General features: G+C 41.5%; 1 protein-coding gene across 1 annotated transcript in view; it reads right to left on the bottom strand.

The window, feature by feature from the left end:
• Positions 1 to 496: 496 nt before the first annotated feature.
• Positions 497 to 22,498, bottom strand: part of thsd7ba (thrombospondin, type I, domain containing 7Ba) — a 769,281-nt gene continuing 747,279 nt past the window's right edge. Inside the window, exons 26-28 of the mRNA XM_080198282.1 lie at positions 18,607 to 18,799; positions 3,538 to 3,625; positions 497 to 1,941 (exon numbers count right to left, since the gene is read on the bottom strand). Of these exons, the coding sequence (XP_080054408.1) occupies positions 1,860 to 1,941; positions 3,538 to 3,625; positions 18,607 to 18,799 (363 nt within the window). The 3' untranslated portion in view covers positions 497 to 1,859. The remainder of the gene's footprint in view (positions 1,942 to 3,537; positions 3,626 to 18,606; positions 18,800 to 22,498) is intronic.

Below are 22,498 nucleotides of genomic sequence, written 5' to 3'. Positions count from 1 at the left end.
AGCACTGCTGCCTTACAGTTCAAGGGACCTGGGTTCAATTCTTGGCTTGGGTCAATGTCTGTGTGGAGTTTGTATGTTCTCCCTGTATCTGCATGGGTTTCCTCTGGGTGGTCTGTTTTCCTCCCAGTCCAAAAGATGTGCTGGTTAAGTGCATTGAACTGAACAGGTGCCGAAGTGTGGCGACTAGGAGATTTTCACAGTAACTTCATTTCAGTGTTAATGTAAGCTTTACTTGTGACTATTAAATAAACTTTACTTGCATTAACAGGGAGCTTCGAAACAAACACTTCAGCCTCTCTGGTCTAAAACAATTCTGACTTTCCGTTTTCTCTAAATTCTGAGGTTCAGTTCTCTGAATTTGAAATTCCAAGGATCAGAAACTCAAAATATCCAGACTGACCACTGAAAAAGCATTCAGCATCCCATTAACGGAATGCCTAATGTAGTGCACAACAAGAGAAAACAAGCATCCAGCATCTAAGCACCTGCTTTCTGGTTTATTTTCAAGAAAATACATTGAATTGGTTCCCACCTGGAGCACTAAATACATTCCAAAATAACAAACACACTTTACCAGCTGCGATAACTGCTCTCTTGAGGCTCACGAATGAAGATCATTAAAAGCTATATTAATATTTGTGATTTGAACCGCACAACTACCGTAATAATAAAATAATTGTTTCCCAGGCAGGTGGCCAAATTCATTAAGCCAAATTTAAAGGAACCTATCTTTTGAGCTCAAACTATACTGAAACCACCATTGAAGTATCAACCTCCAGTGAGGGATTGTTTAATTTTATCATAAAACTTTTACAGGGAAAATTTTAAAAAATCATTATTTTACTGGATCTTGTCACTTTAAATGCACCAAGTGGATCAGAAAACAATGATGGAAAATCCGGAAAATATGCTAATTAAATGTTTAATCACTCAATGAGCTATTTCATTTGGTGTAGAGCCAGCACATTATTTACACTTGGTCATGTCTTACGCTTCATAAGAATTAGAAATGGAACTGGAGCCATAAATGCACGAACCATTTATTATTCTCTATTGAAAAAAAACATCTTCACTTGCCGAGGATTCTTACTATTCTATCAGGAGCACTTTAATTTCTAATTAAATGTTGGGTCTTATCTCATTTGAGAAAAAGATTCATTACAAAATACTCATTAAAGCTCCACAACATAACACTTTGCATCTCTTCTCTGATAAGACTAATACATTTCTCTTTCAGAGGAAGTCACTTGAGGAGACCAAGCTTTATGGAATATTAAAATCCTTGATACTGTACATAATCGGTTTGTGTTTGTTCATTAAATGCAGGAAATCACGGTGCACTAATATAGTGCAGAGTATTCCACAGAATGTTCAATAGTTCCTTTCTGATCCAAATACTTGTTAGGCAAAAAGCCACGTTTGCCTTCAGAAATGCTTTCACAGCTAACAGATTGTAAATGCAACATGATTCCGTTCGGGTTGTCTTCAGAACTGTGTGGTGGAAATTGTACGCAATCTTTTCTCCCATTTGTAAATGTGAAAATTGAACACTAGATGCTGTTTAACCAGTCTTGGTACTCATTTCATATGCTTAACATCTCAACGAATGAATGAGATTCTAATAGCCATTTTCAGTTGCGTTTGATTTCTCGACTTTCAAGTTTCTATATAAGAGCACATTTGGATCTTCTGAAAATTGTTTCTCTCCTCAGAAATAGAGTAGTTCATGAGACATTTCTCAAAGCAGCTTTTGAGGTTTGCCTTCATAGCTCGTGCTTGTGACACTGAAGTAAGGTTAAGGCTTCTGTCATCCCATGAATGTGAACAGAACAAAGGAAGAGTCTTTTCTCCTGAACTCATTACATGTCCATATCTCCATCATAGGCTAAAGTCAGAGGCTTTTGCTGGGGAGCTGGACGTGTCTGCTGCTTTGGTTTCTTGCTGCAAAAGGTAAGCAATAATAATAATGACTAACCCCGCACAACCTTCACTACTGCTGGTAAATAGAAACACATCTCAAACAGAACACAGATCCACCTACACAATTCATCAATCCTGTCTCAAAGAAACAAATAGTAGCTATCCGTTGCCTACATTTCTGATGGATGATACAAATAGTAAATAGAAACCAACATCTCTATCATGCAATGTTCAGCCAGTAATTTGAGTTGTACCATAAAGAGTTCAGCCAGTCTGCACACGTACACAAGATTGGACTTATAATAAGCAATCTGTTTTTTTTTACTTTATTGAACAATATTATGGGAGTGTCAAATTTCTCCTAACAGTGAAACAGTTTGATATTAAGCTTAAAAAAATTCAAACAAGCCATTTTTAAACTTGGCACTGCACTGGAATTACAGTAGCATCACAGACCGCCCTCTAACTCCAGGACAGCTAACTGGTGGGAGTGCATCCTGGAGGTATCAAGTGAAGTCGAGGCCTTTTTATTATCCAGGCCTCATTTAAACAGAGCTGGTGAATGATGTGCCCTTAAACAGACCTCCTAAAACAGCTCATCAGTGCAGTACTGGGCAACATGTAAGGTCGGTGTTTCAGGGTTCAGGATGGTTTGAGGAACATTGTAGAGAAGATGCATGGGACAGGACTAGCTTTGTCAGAGCACTCACGCTCTTCTTGTGACCAAAAACAACGATTTGTTTTACTTACTTTGGAGAACCTGAAAGCTTCTACTGAATGGAACCCACATTAGATTATACTGTTAATTTTTGGCATTTATCTCTGCAATAAGATCTCAATTAGCGTAAGTTCTTGAGGCTTCTACCTAGTTAGGATAGCCAAGGGCCAGAAAAATAATGAGAAATGAATTGCCTTGATTTCAATTCCTGCACTGTCTGGTTTCAGAAGGGTAGAAAGAGTTTAAATGCCCACCCATGTTGGAAATTTCCATATATATTGCCATGCAAATGGAAGGATTCCATAATGGGAGTACACAGGATTTATAAACTGCAACCCTTGTTTTGAAGGGTACTGCATAAGTGATCAATTCATGATTACATTTTCATTTTGGAATTAGGATAACATAGGGTGTATCACAGGCAGATTTGGATTGACAAAGTTATCAAAGCTCTCTGATACTATTCAACAGTTTGATGCATCTATCTGGTATGCCAAATAAATCAAGATCTCATGGAGTTAATAAACAACTGATTTTATATTTTACGGAGCAAACTATCAATCCCATTGATTCTGATCTAACTAATAAGAAATCTCATTCTGTGGCCACCATTTTAAAACAAAGGTACGGTTTGTCTTATTGTAAAACAGCATAGAAATGATTTATTTGCCTCAACTTACTGTATCTGCTTTACAGAGTATATTACCTTTCAAGATTTCCAAAAATAAATCTTGAAACTAGAAAGAACATTGTTGTCAATTAGTTGAAATGTTATTCCAATCATATAATACACCCTAGGCACTAAAATAATGATACAGTCGTGAAAATCATAATATACATTAATCATTAGAAGTAGAAATAACATTGAAAATATAAATTGCTTGGTCTACTAAACTTACCAGACCAGATATGACAGGAGAGTAACAAAGATAATGAGGACTACTATGGCAGCAGACACTCCATACACCCAGACCTTTGGTTTACCATCTGTCAAAGAAATGTCAAAAAAAAACAAAGGGTTCGATTTAAATAGATTTAACATTTAAGAATGAAGGTAGTTTTTGTACCAATCTGCAGAGAATATAACATTTTGGAGTTGATTGGCTTACTAAAAGATAATTGCAAGTGAGCGAATGCCCCACCATTCAGTGTTCTTCATGCTTTCTGCAAATAATATTATGCCCAAGAGTCGGAGACAATGAAGCATGTGCCAGATGGAACAGCTGTGAAGGAAGTTCATAGCTCACTGAGAATCAATGAGAAAAAAATAATTTTAAATGGTAACTTGACCAAAATCCTGCAACTTTCCATTCTTCTTAACGATTTGAGAAGTGGTATTTCCTTATAGTTACAGGGCAAATAATTCCTTCCATTCCAGGAATGAAAGCAAGTGAATTTTGAAAGTGAAATGGCTGGTGTAGTGAGCCAGAACACTGTCATTTTAGCTCAGAGACCAAGTTTGAATGCGGACAAGACAAGTAGAATAAAAACATTTCATCTGTGCTGACTGAGTTGTTTTTTTCCAGTGTGAAATGAGTGGTTATATCTCGTTTATTCTAAGTGTAGGGTCTGAACATTGAACTGTTCATTACACTGACAATCTCACACAGATATCAAGGTGGTGAAAGAACTGGAAAAATACGCACTGAAGAATTCTGAGCTTTGGGTAAATTTTACTACATTGGTACAACACTGGCATTTCCTCTCAAGATGTTATACTGGCTTTGAATAGTCAGTCTTAAGCAGTTTGATACATGATGAATACGACCAGCACGAACAGCAAGGGCATCACAGTAGTAGCGCTATCAACATTCAGTTTCCCTCCCATGTTACACATCATCTTGATGAGAATATATTGCCTCACCTTCATCATAGGTGCGTCAGTACTCGAGAATTCCCTAACCCCTATCAAAACTGCCCGCCATTGACTGGACATAATCCTTTCAGACTACAACATGCTATAATAAGATAACATTTTCACAAGCCTTATTCAAGCTTGCATTGATACCCGCAGTGCTGTGCTATGTATTTGTGGAAGATTCTTCCCCACCAACAATCATGCAATATGACCAAGGGATTTCTGACCATCAGAATTTCAGTGGTAGAATCATCAATTGTTACATTATTGTTAGGTTAGCAACCATTCCACAGACTCCAATGAATCAGCTTCACTTTGATTGATATCTGTGCTCTACTGAGCAATGCATAGAGTAACACTGGCATTAAAATATACATGGACCCGTTGTTGCACTTTTTATTTCATTGGCTCCAAAAGTCAACTAAACACTATTAAACACTGGTGAAGTCCTAGTCTCCTTGTTTCTGAATGTTTCTGGATGTTGAACACATTGGGCCCAATTTTACCATCAAGTTGCACCCGTTTTTGGGCTCAAAAACTTGGTAAAGTCGGGCATGAGGTGGGTAGTGCGATCCGCACCCACCTCTGTGCGAGTTTCCCGTTTACTAAGGCCCAAAAATGGCCGCAACTGAGCCCATACCCTAAATTGGCCCAACAGCCATTTAAATGCATTTGCATGCATTTAAACTGACTTAATGGGCTGCATGCCCAACCTTGCTGGCACTTCACCCTTCCCACTGCATTCACCCATCCAGAATTGGTACGAAACAGATATACTCGACAAAATTCCAATTTGGGTGGTCCAGCTAGTGAGGAGGTAAGTGCCGAGTGTCCGATGGCTCTCTGCTTGAGATTGGAGAGGTGGTGAGGTCGGGACAGGTGGGGGTGGGGGGTGGTGGGCAGGGCGGTAAGATGGGTCTGATGGCTTTCTGCTTGAGATCAGTGAGGATGAAGGGGGAATCCGCTTCCACTCTGTCTGTGATCAATGAAGCAGAAGAGGAGAGGAGCTCGCTCGCGATCAGTCTTAGTGGCTGGGGATAAGGGGGTCAGTAATGTAATGGGAGTGGGGCAATGTCGGTGGGGGCCGGGGGAAGCATTATCCGGCCCGGGTGCGATGTTGTAGAGGAATATCATTTATTTTCTGAGCATGCACAGTTGATGGCACTGATCAGAGCTGCAGGATTTCAGGTGCATTAAATCCTGCCCACAGGCTTCAGAATTGCTGATATTTTTTTCAGGCAGAGTGCTTAAGGGGCACCTGAGAACAGGCCTAAATGTCGGATCTGAAACACTCCCAGTTTCAAGTCCACCCAGCATTTAGAGTCAAAATGGTAAAATAGGGCCCATTCAGTTCACTTTATCACCCACCACCCAGCAATTCCCCCATCATCCCCATCACATACAACACACTCCCTACACGTTCCACTTCTGACTTTTGCCTTATTTTATCTCAACTGATTATGTTTTGAATGATTTTTGATCCTTGAAATACAATTAAACAGTAGTTATGAAGTCAAATTTCAAAACCATTCCCAACTTATGTGAATATAAAATTTTAGCCTTGCACAACACATTCGTTTAAAGTTTATTCATTAGTGTCAGAAGTGGGCTTACATTAACACTACAGTGAAGGTACTGTGAAAATCCTCTCATCACCATGCTCCAATGCCTCTTCACGTACACTGAGTGGGAATTTACCAAGGCCAGTGCAGCTAACCATTAGTTTGTCAGAATGGGGCAGAGGGAGTTTTGTTTTTATATTCAGACCAAGCCAGATTGAATATCAAAGTGCTTGAAGCCTTGTCACTGTACACAAAATATGCTCAAGTAAAATACTTGCCTTGCCTCAATTAACATAAATTTTCACTGACACCCACCTTCGAAGAGAACAACTGATATGACATTTGGCAGAAAGCAAATGGTAATGTGTAGACATGGGAAGATTGGAAAAGTTTGATCTGCTCCTCTGAAGGCATTGTGTGTAATTGTGAATATGACAGAGATTGACCCATCTGTCTAACTGCTTGCTGTGGAAAAACATCCTGTCAAATGTTACTACCATGTTCTTCAGGAGGAAACCGGAGCACTCGGCGGAAACCTACACATGCAGACTCCACACAGACAGTGGGCCAAGCCGGGAATCGAACCTGGATCCCTGGCACTGAGCTACCCCACTACCGTAAATAATGAATATTATTTTTCCAAGCACTTTCATTTCACGCACCCAAATTAAGCCTCTTGTTTAAGCCTAAACAACCAAGGCTCTGCAGAGCATTAAGTTACGCTATTGCTGAACTACCTGGAACATTTCCTTCATATTGTTTAAATCTAGTCTACTTCAAGTCTCGCAAGTTGATTGGTGCAACAAGATTCATACAAATTTTAGTGACAGGAAATACTGCTCAATTGTAGGAAATTGTCAATGAGCGTGAGTCATTAATTTTATACAATCTTCAGCCAATTCTGTTAGCATTATGGATTAGAAATAATTAAAGGCTGCAGAGTCTATTATGCAACAAATTTATACAAGGACAACCTATGGAAGCTCTGTATGACTCATCTTACTGCAAAGCATCTCTGATCTGTAATAAAACCAAGTGCCACCTCCACAAAAGAAAAGCAATATAACAAACAACATTACCTATAAGCAACATCATCTAGGCATTGTAATATGAGTCAGAACCCAGTGACCCAACAGCAGCTCTGTTCCTTTCTGTGTTTTGAATGCATACTGGAACATCTATTGAAGTTCAAGGATATAAAGTGCCTGGAAAAACTGATCAGTGACGTAAAATATCAGCAGATGATGGGTTGCTTGTTTAAAATGGAGATGAGGGGAATTTCTTCTCTCAGAATGTCACGAGTCTTTGGGACTCTCTTCATTGAAAGGTAGTGGCAGCAGAATCTTTGAATATTTTAAGGCAGGGGTGGATGGATTTTTGGTAAACAAGGGAATGATGTGTTATGAGGGCAGGTGGATGTAGATTTGGGGTTACCATCAGGTCACCCATAACCTTATTAAATGTCACAACAGGCTTCAGGGGCTGGTTGGCCTGCTCCTGCTCTTATATTCATGTGTTCTTCTGATAACTAAAATATTGTATGACACATATTAGTTCGAATTAAAGGTTGTGTACACTCATATTGGATATTTAGTGCCGTGAACTGCAAAGTTTGAACGTATTGTATATTTATAATGTATTATGTATTATGTTTATAATATAGAATTAAGTAATTAATTTAAAATGAAGGCAATACCCCTGGTGCTCTTCATGTTGCTGCTAATTCTAATAAACACATATAATTGAAAAATAATTCTGGTTAGAAGAATAGTACATAAAATAGCAAGGAAATGGCTAGAAAAAATGGATGTCAGATTCTCTGGAAGAATATTGCAATAATATTTGACAGGATGTCTTTCCACACCAAGCAGTTAGATGGGTGGATCAATCTCAGTCATATTCACAAATGCACGCAATGCTTTCAGAACAACAGGGCAAACTTTTCCAATCTCCCCGAGTCTATGCATTATCACTTGCTTTCTGCCAAATGTCACATCAGTTGTTCTGTTTCCGCCCTCCAAGGTGGACATCAGTGAAAATTTATGTTAATTGAGGCAAGGCATATTTTCTACTTGAGCATTTTTTGTGTACAGTATCAAGGCTTCAAGCACTTTGATAATCAATCTGGCTTGTCTGAATATAAAAACAAAACTCACTCCGCCCCATTCTGACAAACCAATTTAGCTCAATTCAGGAAAAAAACACTCCCCAACTGCACCAATATAGATAATTTGTGCACCCCCTATCCATCATTTAAGCTTCTCTGAGTGAGGTTGCTGTCTCAATTCTATCTTTTCAATCAAATTATAGCAAAATTCTTATGCTGGATTTAAATTGAGTTGCAACAGTGTTACCCCTGACCAATTTATTTTATCTATGGTTCGACAGCAACATCCCATCACTCTTGATAACATTCACATCCATGCGCAAGGTTGGCAGGGACTGTGCAGTAGAGTATTTTCCAATAGGAGTCAATGTCTTGCCACAGATGTAGTTATGTTGACACTATTTTAATTACATGTGATCATTTTTCTAATGTAACCTATGTACAAATACACAGTACATGTAAATTCTCTTCATTAATAGAGATCAATAAAATTTCAGGCCCCAGCTTGAAAATGACCCATGCAACTTCTCTGTTTCCTGTTAGGTTGGCTAATCATCTACCCATGCTAATATATTATCCCAACAATATGATCTTTCATGTGGCATCTTATCAAATTACCTATGGGAGTCCAGATACACTTCATCTACTGGTTCCCCTTTATCCATCCTTCTTGTTACATTCTCAAAGAACACAAATATATTTGTCAAACAAAATTTCCCTTTAACGAAACTATGTTGACCCTGTTTGATTATATGAGGTTGTAAATTATCAGCTTATTGGGAGAGCACAATTGGTGGGACTGGAAGTGGATGAGAGTTCTACTCCCAGCTTCAATTGGCACCTGGGAGCGATTACTCATTAGCTGGCCAATTAACAATGGGCTAGCATGAAACCTGTGCTGATAGGCTCAGCGTAGCCAGAGTGGAGTGTGGGTAGGGGTGTGGGAATGATGGCAGGTACCCAAATGTGTGTGGCAGGGGTCAGGGATTTAAACTGAGTTGCTCAAAGACTTGCATGTTGCAGGATCTGTGGAAGAGATTTTGTCAACCTTAAAGGGATAATGATGACTGTGGTCAGAATTGTGGGCAGGAAAATGAGCCTAGGATATGGAAATATCTTCAGCACTCAAAAGCTAATCATCCCCCCCACTTCACAGAGCCAGCGGTTTCCACTGGAGGCTCTCAGTAGTTGACAGGAAATCCTTACTGTCACAAGACAGCTAAAGAGCTTCCACATCTTCCACAAGAAAGCTTGGTCACAGGTGACATTTCTAGTCAGTGGCCATGGGTGGTCTGAAGGAGCCGGACACAGTGTAGGAAGAAGGTCAATGACCTTCTCCACTCTGCGAGGGTGAGCATTGAGATATCATCTAACCTTGATTAAATGTTAATGTTTTTGCTTGTACTTGATAAGGCTCTCAGGTATAAAGCTTGAGCTTCCTGTGCCCTTAAAGGCTGCAAGAGAGTAGACAGGATGGCAGACATATATGGAAGGGCACAGCAATGTGCTTGGGCTTGGTGGAGTAAGCACATTGAAAAATTAGAAAGTCCAGAAGGAATATAACAAAGTGGAGGTGGGAGCTTAAAATTGAGGTGTAGGTTTGTGCACTACTGTTCACTTAGTGAAGCATTCTGGTCATTGACATTATGTTCGGGCATGGAGTGGGAAAATTCATGAACTCACTGTTGTCCTTACAAGATAAAAGGAGCCACAATGCCCAAGAATGAGGGTGAACTAGCGCTAGAGTCCTGAATCAGGCCATGTTACCTTCGTAAAAAGTTTCACAACACCAGGTTAACGTCCGACAGGTTTATTTGGTAGCAAAAGCCAATAGCTTTCGGAGCGCTGCTCCTTCGTCAGGTAAGTGGGAATTCTGTTCACAAACAGGGCATATAAAGGCATAAACTCAATTTACAAAATAATGGTTGGAATGTGAGTCTTTACAGGTAACACGTCGTAAAGGTGCAGACAATGTGAGTGGAGAGACCGTTAAGCACAGGTTAAAGAGATGCGTATTATCTCCAGACAAGACAGTTAGTGAGATTTTGTAAGCCCAGGCAAGTTGTGGCAGTTATAGATAGAGCAGACCATCAATCTCTGCTCAGCTGAGTAGAGATTAGCCAAGAGATAGCCAAATTCCGCACACATGAGGATGGGCTCTGCCAGGATCTTGGGTTCATGTCACACTATCTGTAACCCCCACGACTTGCCTGGGCTTGCAACATCTCACTAACTGTCTTGGTCTGGAGACAACACGCATCTCTTTAACCTGCGCTTAACCCTCTCTCCACTCATATTGTCTGTACCTTTAAGACTTGATTACCTGTAAAGGCTCGCACTCCAACCATTATTTTGTAATTTGAGTTTGTGTCTTTATATGCCCTGTTTGTGAACAGAACTTCCACTTATCTGATGAAGGAGCAGCGCTCTGAAAGCTAATGGCTTTTGCTACCAAATAAACTTGTTGGATCTTAACCTGGTATTGTGAGACTTTTAACTGTGTTTACCCTAGTCCAAAACCTCCACATCATGTTAACTTCAACAGAGAAGCAGATCCAGGAGATGGCACTTGAGTGTGGAGCAAGATCCATTGGCTGGAAAGAGGCTGGGGTTTAAGAGGAAAGTATGACTCAATGGACAGGGAAGATACTCCGAGGAGGGCATGAGAAATGTGGGGCAGTGGGTGTTAGACTCCAGATAAAAATCCACTCATCCTATCGTTGCCTATTCGGAAGTGGTTGCTGACCCAGATTTCCAATTTGAGAAGCATGCATCCTCCAGACCACAAAATGACCCAGAAGACCCTCCCTTGATACTGAAGGATGATATTAAACCAGATTTACCAGTGTCACATCCTCTTTCTCCTGCCCTAGGGGAGATGTGGCTTCAGTTGCACCTCTCCTCTACAGGCATTCTTGGATGTCTGATTGATGTCATTAGCCACCTTTTGAAAGGCCATTCTTTGTCCCCCATCAGCCAATCATCCAAGCATCCAGGAGCTAGGAGCAACTTTGACACCTGGAAGTGACATAAAATGTATGCAATATGGTAACTCCCAGGATATCTGGCACAAACTTTGTGATGGTGCTCATACTACCTTAACTTTCAGTGACTGGGACCCCTTTCGATTCATTCCCACGTACCTTGATGGGTACATCTGTGGCTCTATTAATCCTTGGAAAATCTGCTATAGCTGTGAAACTTTTTGCCTCACTCCACCTGGCTGTCCTTATCTGTCTTACAGTGGATAAAGGCATTTACCTTTCAGAACAGTACTTCTATCCAATGTTTGATACAACTGTATGCTGTAGATTGTGACACTCAGCAAAGATCATCCCCAAACCCCTAGAATGACCCTGAGGCATAAAAATTAAGAACAACTGTGACCAACTGCAGTGCCACGGGCATTGGATAGTCACTTAAATAGTTTGAGGCTGCATCGGGCCATATCATATTAAGGTCAGTGTCTCCCTTGAGAGTGGAGTCTTCATTGGCACTGGACCTCTGTCATTTCAAGTTGGCTGGTTGTCAGCCTGTGCCCTCTTCCAGAGGTTTTAGTGACTTCTCCTGACTCTTCTCCAATGTAACTCCTGCTGGCCATTGACTCCTTCAGATTGTGCCTCTTGGTCCTGAGGGCAGACTCTATTATGCCGCCTGTGAGCAACCAGCCGCCTCTTCCTTCTTGTCCTCTGCTCCTCATCTGAGGAGGTCCTGCCAGCAGAGTAAACAATGTCCATCTCAAATCTTCTGCTTGCCAATTGTGAAGGGGTCTGTCTGCAGAAAGCCTCTATAATGTTTTCAGCCTCCGGAAGTAATGTCAATGGCCAGAATGCTACACTAAATGAACAGTAATACATAGCCTTGCACCTCAATTTGAAACTCCTACATCCTCACTATTGTATTCCTTCTGGACCTTCTAACCTGCCCTGCATCCAGAAAATAAATAAAATTTGAATCCTGCCTGTACGTGTGACATGTGCTGAGCAAAAAAGCGCATTGACCTCTCAAAATTCAGATCAATTGGACCTTTAATGGTCTTGATTGGTCCTCTCATAGGTGGCAGGTGCGCTTCTGACATTCGTGCACACCCCGCCAGCCTTAATATCGTGAGGCAGCGCAGTGATGTCAGAAAACTTTATAAGACCCTTTATAAGCTGCAACTTTATAAGACCCTTGTCAGGTCTCATTTGGAATACTGTGCGCAGTTCTGGTCGCCTCACTATAGGAAAGACGTAGAAGCTATTGAAAGGGTACAGAGGAGATTTACAAGGATGTTGCCTGGACTGGGAGGCATGCCTTATGAAGTTAGGTTGAGGGAGCTGGGTCTCTTTTCCCTGGAGAGACGAAGGTTGAGAGGCGACCTGATAGAAGTTTATAAAATGTTGAGAGGAATAGATAGGGTGGATTCTCAGAGGCTATTTCCCCGGGTTGAAATGGTCACTACGAGAGGACACAGATTTAAGGTGCGGGGAGGAAAGTACAGAAGTGATGTTAGGGGTAAGTTTTTCACTCAGAGGGTGGTGAGTGAATGGAATCGGCTGCCGTCAGTGGTGGTGGAGGCGAACACGCTGGGGTCTTTTAAAAGACTTCTGGATGAGTATATGGGGTTTTATGGGATTGGGGGTTATAGATGGGTCTATAGATTGGTAGGTGTTGATGTGATCGGCGCAACTCGTGGGCCGAAGGGCCTGTTTGTGCTGTAGTGTTCTATGTTCTAAAACCCTCGCAACCTCATGACACGTCATTTAGTGCTGAGTTGGGCATGGGCCATCAGAGACTCAGGCCTATGATTTTCTGAATGTCATTATTTCCTTAATAATGGATTCCAGCATTCAGCCAGTGACAGATGTTACGTTACCACATCCTTTGGGTATAGTTTTTATTTTAAGTACAAGTTATACATTTAAATCCTTCTTAAACACCAGGGGAGATGTTCCCTTGTTGGACCTTGGTAAGTAATTTATATCCCCTGTAAAAGCAAATCCCCCTGAGAATAACAATGTAGTGGGACCGTACCATTTTGCTTTTCTGTGTGGCTTTATCAACATGGCAAAGCAGTGCTGAAGTTATATTACCCAATGAGGCAGAAACTCAGCAACACACTTTATTAACAAACATGAGAAAAGCCAATCAATAATCACAAGTTGCTTTCCCTTGTTGCCAACAAAATGGCTCAGCAGTATTTGAAAATTTACGATTGCAGAGATATTTATCACTTTTTTATTTTTGAAGTATTAGACAACAACCTTCCTCACTAAATTGTACAGAAATGCACACAAGATATCACTGCTGCCCTTCCTAATATTTCTTTCAATGTCTTTGCTAAGAAAAGTAATAGGCATCATCTTGCTGGAAAACCTATATGTATGTATCGCACAAATCAGCATGATGATGGCAGCAACCCCACTACTCCAGTAAAGAACTGGAGTTCAGATTAAACTGAATTGTAGTCCAAGTTGTTTCCTTGGGTAAATTACAATGAAAAATTGATGTTGCTGAATCCTGGACATGAGTACTTTATTTTCCCACAATCTCTTCGAAAAGGTGTCTTCAGCTGGCACCATAGCACAGTAATTCAGGGGCTAACATATGAGCAGCACACGCTGTGCAACAATGCTTAAAGAGTATGTTCAGGATTTAGAAGTTCAAACATTATGGTTTTAATGAAGAACCCATTAACTGTCAGAAAGAAAAATGCCTGCTGTCAGCACCTTCAATGGACGATCGCACAGTATCTATATTTTGTCAGATTACCTCTGCTGCATACAAACATTTCAGTAAAAAATTAAACTGCAGACATCAAAATACCGTATACAAATGTTTCTAGTGTAAAATATCCCAAAACAGAGGTATACTTAGCATCGTGGTTAATACATTCATGTTGTAGTTTTTATCTATTAGTTCATTTAGATCTAAATACTAACAATTTATATCACTTTAGAGACTAAAGAACTGATTTTCTAAACGCTTTTGGACACCACCAGTCATTGATGACTTCCATGCGCTTGGAAGACACAATGAATTTGTGACCATGAATCAGAAATTTAAGCTTAAGGAGTGGGATTTCATGGCCTTGCTCAACCTGAGACTAAAAAATCCCACTAAGGTCAACATGCCTTTCCACTGTCCGCTCCTTGCCCACTCCAATATCCATGGCGGTTGGGGCGGTAGAATTCTGATGGAGAGCTCTGTCATAGAACATGCCCATTGGGTTTTCAATATAGGTGCTATTTTATAAACTTAACGTACCTTTTTGAACCAATTCTCTTTTCACAACATTTTGTGGGAGAAAACAAGTTCAATCATGTTTAGAGTTAAAGCTTAAATGAATGCTGAGGGATTTAATTTCACAGATTATTTTCTTGGGCAGGTTGCAATTGGAACGCAGCATATCAGAGCTGTTACAGACGTGGAAGAGATGGTAAGATGGTTCCTCCTTTCCCCACCTCTCATCTGACTGAAGACAGGTGCGCTTTGAAAAAAAAGTCTGAACGAACAACAGGTTTTCTCATAAGTTTTAAAAAGGAAGGGTAAGTGTTTATTACTCAACATCTAAAATGCTGTCACAATTGCAGCCACTTACACACCTGGACAGAAACACATACATTCAAAAAAAGGATGGTGATTACAAAAGATGTAGCCTGCAGTAAAGTATATTTACTAGTCATAAGTAAGCCTTACATTAACACTGCAATGAAGTTACTGTGAAATTCCCCTAGTCGCCACAGCCTGTTCGGGTCAATGCACCTAACCAGCCCGTCTTTCAGAACGTGGGAGGACAGCCACGCAGACACAGGAAAAATGTGCAAACTCCACACAGACAGTGGCCCAAGCCAGGAACTGAACCTGTGTCCCTAGTGCTGTGAAGCAGCAGTGCTAACCACTGTGCTATCGTGCCACACCACTTAGGTCTTTAAAAAGTTAATTCATTCACTTTCACACCTGCTTCTTCCAAGAAGATGTTTTCAGCGCTGCAGGTCTGTGATTACTTTTTGCTGCACTGAAGGAAGATTGGTGACTGATGAAGATTTGCTGCATGCAGTAACATGTTTCTCTTGCTTCACTCTGGTGGAGGATAGTCTAACCTCTGCAATGAAAATTGGTTTGGTTCTTCAAATAGACAGGTAAATGCTAACCCAAATTCTCTGCCTGCTGATGGATCTTCGACCGTGTTCCTTTGTTTGTCTGGATCTCATTCTCTCTCTGTCTGTCTCTCTCCCTATATCCTTGTGTTCTAAACAGGTGTCCTTAGTAAGAAACCTGGAATGAAACATCTTCCTCTTGCCAGTGACAGGTTTTGTGTTGAGTGGGAAATTCAGAGAGAGGCCAAAAATCAGTTTTCCACTGGAGGGAAATTAGTTTTGAATTTTCTCCATACCACTTTCATGGCAGGCTTCAAAAATTAACATATTTTATCACAGGAAGAGTTTGGACTTTTAAACCAGAAAGCACCTAAATAGGAGCTGTTGAAACAGTAATCTTAAGCATTTTGAAACAGTGTACTTTTAAATTTGAATACTCTGGTCTCTGGCAAACACAGCTTAGTTCACCATTTGGCAGGACAAAACTTGAGTATTGCTGAAGAAAGGTATTTTGTTGAAGTTTTTTACCTCGCACTCATTAGGACAGTCACAAGAATACAGCAACCTTATACTGCATGAGAAAAGTGTGCTGATTGGTCGGCAATTGGACTCTGACTAATAGAGGTATTGACATGGAGGATGCACCAGTTGATGGTGACTGACAGTTAGCTGCCAAGCATTGTTTGACATTTCAACCAGGCAGCCTGATTAGAATCATAGAATCTACAGTGCATAAGGAGGCCATTCGGCCCATCACGCTTGCGCCGACAATAATCCCACCCAGAGCTTATCCCGCAACCCCTCTGAGACCCCTGACAAAATGGAGAAATTTATCATGGCCAACTAACTTAAACTGCACATCTTTGGAGTGTGGGAAGAAGCCAGAGCATCCGAAGGAAACCCATGCAGACAGGAGAGAATGTGCAAACTTCACACAGACAGTGACCCGAGGCTGGAATCGAACCCAGGTCCCTGGAGCTGTGAGGCAGCAGTGCTAACCACTGTGCCACTGAGACGCCCACCAGTGTGCCACTCTGATTGGTCGAGGCATTTCCCTGTGGAATGAACCTGCGAATGGCTATCATTTATTCTGTTTAGCTGAAATAGTTCTTTCTGTCTGCAAAGAGTGGAGCTATGTGTGTTAATATATGTAACTTCCAGTACTCGCAAATATGTCAGACTGATCATCTTAAATTAGTTGTCAGCATAATTTTTAGCATGCTGAGGATTATGTTCTTACGTTCTTATTATTTAGTACAAGTGGCGCAATCACAGAATCACATCTAATGTTAAGATACCATGTTTTGCATTGCGCAAATACGGTCTGCTTGGGGATGCTCTGTATTTTGCCCACTGTGAACAGTGGAAGAGACATACTGTTTGCTATGATCCTCAGTCTTTAGGACATATGGCCTAGCATCACACTGGCACTGAAATCTGTACACCACATTATGACAAAAAGCTTTGACAAAATGTCTTCTTTCAGCAAAATGCAGCTAACTTTGATAAGCCCTCTGCAGTGCTGCAGCCACCTACAAGACCATACAGGACATTCAGGGACTGTGCTTTTCAGTACACAACAGGCACACAGGATCAGCAGCCATTTTTCCTTATACCTGCGTTGCACGTGCTGTTCAGGCATAAAACCCAGGGAGCAGAACAATGACAAAAGCCCTGCTGAGACAATCAAAGAACAAAGAACAGTTCAGCACAGGAACAGGTCCAGCGACCCTCCAAACCCACCCCAATCATGCTGCCTGCCTAAACTAAAACTGTACGCAATCACGTATCCTTCCATACCCATCTTATTCATGTATTCATCTAGTTGTCCTTTAAATGCCGCTATTGTACCTGCTCCCACCACCACTTCCCTGGGTACCGCATGCCAGACATTCACCACCCTCTGTGTAAAAAACTTGCCTTGTGCACCTCCTCTAAACATTTCCCCCCCCGCACCTTAAACCTGTGTCCCCTAGTACTTGACTTTTCTACTCTAGTAAAAAGTATCTGATTATGCACTCTGTCCATGCCACTCATAATCTTGTAAACGTCTATCAGGTCACCCCTCAACCTCTGTCGTTCCAGTGAGACCAAACTGAGTTTATCCAACTTCTCCTCATAGCCTAATACCCTCCAGACCAGGAATCATGGGTGGGCTGTGCGGAATTCTGGGATTTCCCAGGAATGCCCCCAGAGAAATATCCATAACATAGCTGTGAGGAATTACAGGAGTAGGCAGATGGAGCTCCTCCCCCGTAATGTAACACCACTATTTTTCTCCAGTGATTTAGAAACTGCAAATCCAGTTTTCACCCCGAATTGTGGTCTTCAAATAGACTCACACCCTTGTTTCACTTCCTTGGAACTTAAGATTTGTTCCTAAAAATACCTTTGCTCAAATGCTAAGTTTAGATGATTTGTTAGCTAATACTTTACAAAGGAAGGAAATTAACATTAGGAGAGACAGATTGAATACTGTAGGTTGCTTCAGTTGGAGGTGGGCTGCTTTGTGCCATCAAACTCAATAAGTAGCTTCTCTGAAACAATTTGCCCAATTATACTGTCAACTCTCATGCTTTAAACAATAATTGCTCATTTAAAGTATGAGAAGAATGTAAATAAATAAAGTTGCTGGAAAACATTTCTGTCCCATTTTAGAAGTATAAAAAATTGCACACATGCTATATGGCTGATGATGGTGGCTTGTCAATGCAGCGGAAGGTTTGGTTTTTGATATCCGCTCCCTTTAGAATATAAATCTGCAGAATAGACTTCTCAAAGAAGCTGAACATTTCAAAGAAGTAACAACAGAGAACTAGGTTGTTGAGCAAAACCAGTCATGATGATGACTGGAACTTTCTGGTCATTTACACCAATGAGATCTTCCTGTCCCATCGACAGTGCACCCCCTCCGGGTTTTTCCCAGGAGCAAGGGGTGAATCCAATGGGAAATTCCACCGACAGCACCAGGACCAGAAGCTCCGCTGCCGCCAGCCAATGGTGGACTGCCTCCTGTTACCGCGAAACACACATTGGGTTTTATGATAAATCCCACCAGGTTTTTATATTCCACCTCCAGCATTCCCATTATTCTCCCTTTCTCCAACCACCTACTTATGCCTGAATTCTCCGCTCCTTTGCGCCCTGCCATCGCTGCCAGCGGGATGGGAGAATTTGGCACTTAGCCAAATCTCCATTCACTGCAGAGCCTCCGGAGAATCCCAACTGCGGGCGAGATTGGAGAATGCGGTCCTTAATCAATCCAGAAATGCAGACAACCCTCAATCACCAACTCCAGTTAATACACATAGCAGCTTCACAACATGTCCCCTCCCGCTTATTTTGAATATAATTCTTACCAGGATCAAAAGGATCAATGGACCAGCCTTTAAAAAACGCCTGGAATTTTGAGTTGCTCAGTTTGTTCCTCCCCACACTAGTCTTAACGTCAGCTTTCTTTTCCTCTTGTCCAGGAATTTTAGTGCAGTAGTCAAGGAATCCATAAGGAGTCATTACTTCTACGTAACCTTTCTCGCAGCCGCACACTCCTCCCTGAGGATTGATTACAATACAGTCAGTTATTAAATAGGACAAGGTAATGGATTCCTAATCAACTGGGAGTGTATAGACCTCCTACCATAGTCATTAGTAAAGCAATACAAAAGATGATTTAACTCCCCCATATCTTTTCAATAGCAATAGCAGTTTAATCTGTGGTCTCTTTTCGATCATTCAGCTTTTGCTGTGCTTAACACCCAAGTTATTCCATTATTTCAATTAAGCAAAATGAGTAACAAAAGAAATTAGGAATTTTAAGCTAAATAATTCACCGAGTTGTCAGATAATTGGATCAAGCTATTTGGAATTCAGAATAAGGAATGGAACGGATAATGAATTGTTTTAAGAATGGAGCTTTGCTACAATATCATGAAGCTCTCAAAACAAGCCAGTCGGATGTTTCTGATAAATGAGTGAGTAACGAATTAGTCATCCATGACGGTGTAATTTAAAACTTTGTAACTCTTCTCCAGCTTTACTATCAAAAAAGAAGCCGCTTTATCTTTGAACGCTTTTATAAACACATTTTAGAAATCTGCAAAGTTCCTGGACTTGATTAACGTCACAGAAAGAGATTATTATCAAAAATTCATTTTACAGGATGTGAGCCACATGAAGGCCAGGTAAGGGTGGGTTTTTACGAATACCGACAATGGTTTTGTGGTCACCGTTAGACTTTCAATTCCAAATTTTATTGAATTCTAATTTCACCATTTGCTGTGATGGTGGAATTTGAACCCAAGTCCTCAGATCTTGCTCTGGGGCACTGGTTTATCCAATGAGAATGCCACTGTGCCACTGCCTCCTGCAGTAGCATAATAAGAAATATTGCTGACCAAGGTGACAATGGAAATAGAAATATAGATTGATATCAAACCGAGTGGAGTGAGTCCAGGTTTGTGCCAGAAACAATGCTTGGAAGTGCCCAATATTTCAATGTTTATCATCCTGTGTATTCATGTGCCTGCTCTCCTGTGACTGACATTGAGAGAAACAGGAATTCCTTGAGGAATTCGGGAAGTTGAACGGGAAGTTGAGATGGAAAGTCAAGGGCTTTGCTCCGTTAATCTTTGCAAAAGGAGAAGTCAAAACACTCGCACCAAATCGCAAAATGCATTTTTATTTTTAAAGAAAAGTCAATTGCAAAACCCTACAGAGTTGACAATGTTACAGCAGTGACTGTTTACAAAAATGGAAGTGCCATTAGGCCAATGCCATGAAGTGTAAGCGGATGAGGGAACTCAAGACTTGACAGCAAATTCTTGTCAGCTGCTGCAATGTCAAGTCAGGTCAAATAATAAAGTTAACTTTGAAGTGCATTCAAAAGAGAAAATGAAACGTAAAATAAAAAATGAAAATATTTGAAAATCTGTTCTACTGACCTAATGCTTAATTCTTATGGATTCTCATTTAATTTGGGATGTCCATGGCATTATAGAGGATCTACACCAGTTAAAGAGGATAAAAGATTAAGGAGCATGGGGTGGCACAGTGGTTAGCACTGCTGCCTCACAGCAGTCAGGGACCAGAGTTTGATTCATGGCTTGGATCACTGACGGTGCAGTCTGCACATTCTCCCCCTGTCTGTGTGGGATTCCTCCAGGTACTCTGGTTTCTTCCCACTGTCTGAAGGACGTGGGTGGGATTCTCCCCAGAAAAATTCTAAATGTCAGACTTGTGTAAAAACAAATTGAATCTCCCACTCTGCGTGCATTGCAGAGTGCACTGGTATGAATCTCGTGAAAAATCAGTGGACAGGACCTATTCCCGCTGGAGAAAACGGCAGCATAGCGCTAAGTGGGCCATGCATGTGCAGTAGCTGCACACTATTGGCCTCCTGATCGCTGATCAACTCCATGACCCTCGTATCCCCTATCACTGCCCCACCCTCGATGGCTGGCTCCACAGCCTTGGCCCCCTCCCACAGGCCCGCCTCGATCTCTGCAACCCCCCTTGCTCCGCTAACCATGATCACCTGAGGCAACAGTTACTGGACACCCAAAGCATCTCTGGAAGTGTGACAAAACCCAAGATACAATTAGGAGCAAAAATGGTTTATTTCGAAGGTGTTATGAGAAAGGAATGGAAGCGTGCATTATTTTATGTGCACATCAAGTGCCGTGGTACAATCCAATGATGGCAAAATCTGAAGCAAAATGTAGAACATGAAGTGCATGTTAAAAGTAATGGGTCTGAATTTTAGCTCCAATGTCAGGAGTGCAGAGTTGGGACAATGACCCATATTCACATCGATTGTGTTGTGGAGCATGACCACTGTGCTTAATGGGGCATATGGCAAACAAACCTGCAACTCATGACTGGGCAGCCAGGAAGCACTGTGAGCCATCAACAGCAACAGAATTGTTTACATCCACACTCTGTAACCTCATGGCACGGCACAGTCTGTGCTTTACCATTCCCACCATGCCTGAATTGATGAGGAGTGCAAGAAATAATGCCAGGAGCAGAAACCAAGCACACCAAAATATGGACTGTTAAAGTGCAACCAACTGATCAGGCCTAAGTTCTGCAGTCTTGCCACATTCAGTGGCGAATGGCAGTGGACAATTAAACAACAAACTGGAAGAAAAGGCTCCAAAATATCACCATTGTCAACAATGAGGGAGTCCAGCAAAACAAAATGTTGAAGCATTTGCAGCCATCTTAAGTCAGAAGCATCAAGTGGATGATCCAACTTGGCCTCCTCAAGAGGTCCCAGCATCAGAGATACTAGACTTCATGAAATTTGATTCACTCCACGTTATCAAGAAAGGGCTGACGGCACTGGATACTGCAAAGTCTGTGGGCCATGACAATATTCCAGCAATAGTACTAAAGATTTACGCTCCATATACAGACACAATGTCTCATGATAATGGCAAAACTGGAATCTAATCAGCAATACCCAGGTATATCTTGTCCACAAAAAGCAGGACAAGGCTAACCCAGACAACTACTGCCCAATCAAACTACTCACAATCATCAACAAATTGATGGAAAGTGTCACCAACAGTGCTCTTAGGCGACACTTACTCAGCAATAACCTGTTCACTGATGCTCAGTTTGGGTTCTGTTAGGATCACTCAGCTCCTGGCCTCATTACCGTCTTGGTTCAAACATGGACAGAAGAGCTGAACTCCAGAGGGAGGTGAGGGCCACATGGTTAAGTTGGATTCTATGGAATATCAAGGCAGGAAGCTGAGTCAATCTAGTGTGAGCGCATGTACCCAGGGTCAGGAAGGATTGGCAATTAGAGCCAGGGTAGAATAGTGTATAGTTGCATAGTTATTCTGCCTGACTCTATTTGTATATAAAGTTAATCCCTACATTAGAATCAAAGCCCTTTTGTTCTGAAGCCTCATTGAGCAGCACGGTAGCACAGTGGTTAGCACTACTGCTTCACAGCTCCTGGCTTGGGTCACTATCTGTGTGGAGTTTGCACATTCTCCTCGTGTCTGCATCGGTTTCCTCCCACGGTCCAAAGATGTGCAGGTTAGGTTGTTTGGCCATGCTAAAACTGCCCCTGACTGTCCTGAGATGCGTAGGTTTGAGGGATTAGTGGGTAAAATATGTAGGGATATGGGGGTAGGGCCTGGGTGGGATTGTGGTCGGTACTGACTCAATGGGATGAATGGCCTCTTCCTCAGTGTAGGGATTCTATGAACCTATGAGTTGCCCTTGATTTATTACATC

Source organism: Carcharhinus amblyrhynchos, chromosome 11, assembly GCF_965287045.1.
Source record: "Carcharhinus amblyrhynchos chromosome 11, sCarAmb.v2.hapA, whole genome shotgun sequence".
NCBI classification, from domain to species: Eukaryota; Metazoa; Chordata; class Chondrichthyes; order Carcharhiniformes; family Carcharhinidae; genus Carcharhinus; species Carcharhinus amblyrhynchos.
This window is presented reverse-complemented; position numbering and strand designations above follow the sequence as displayed.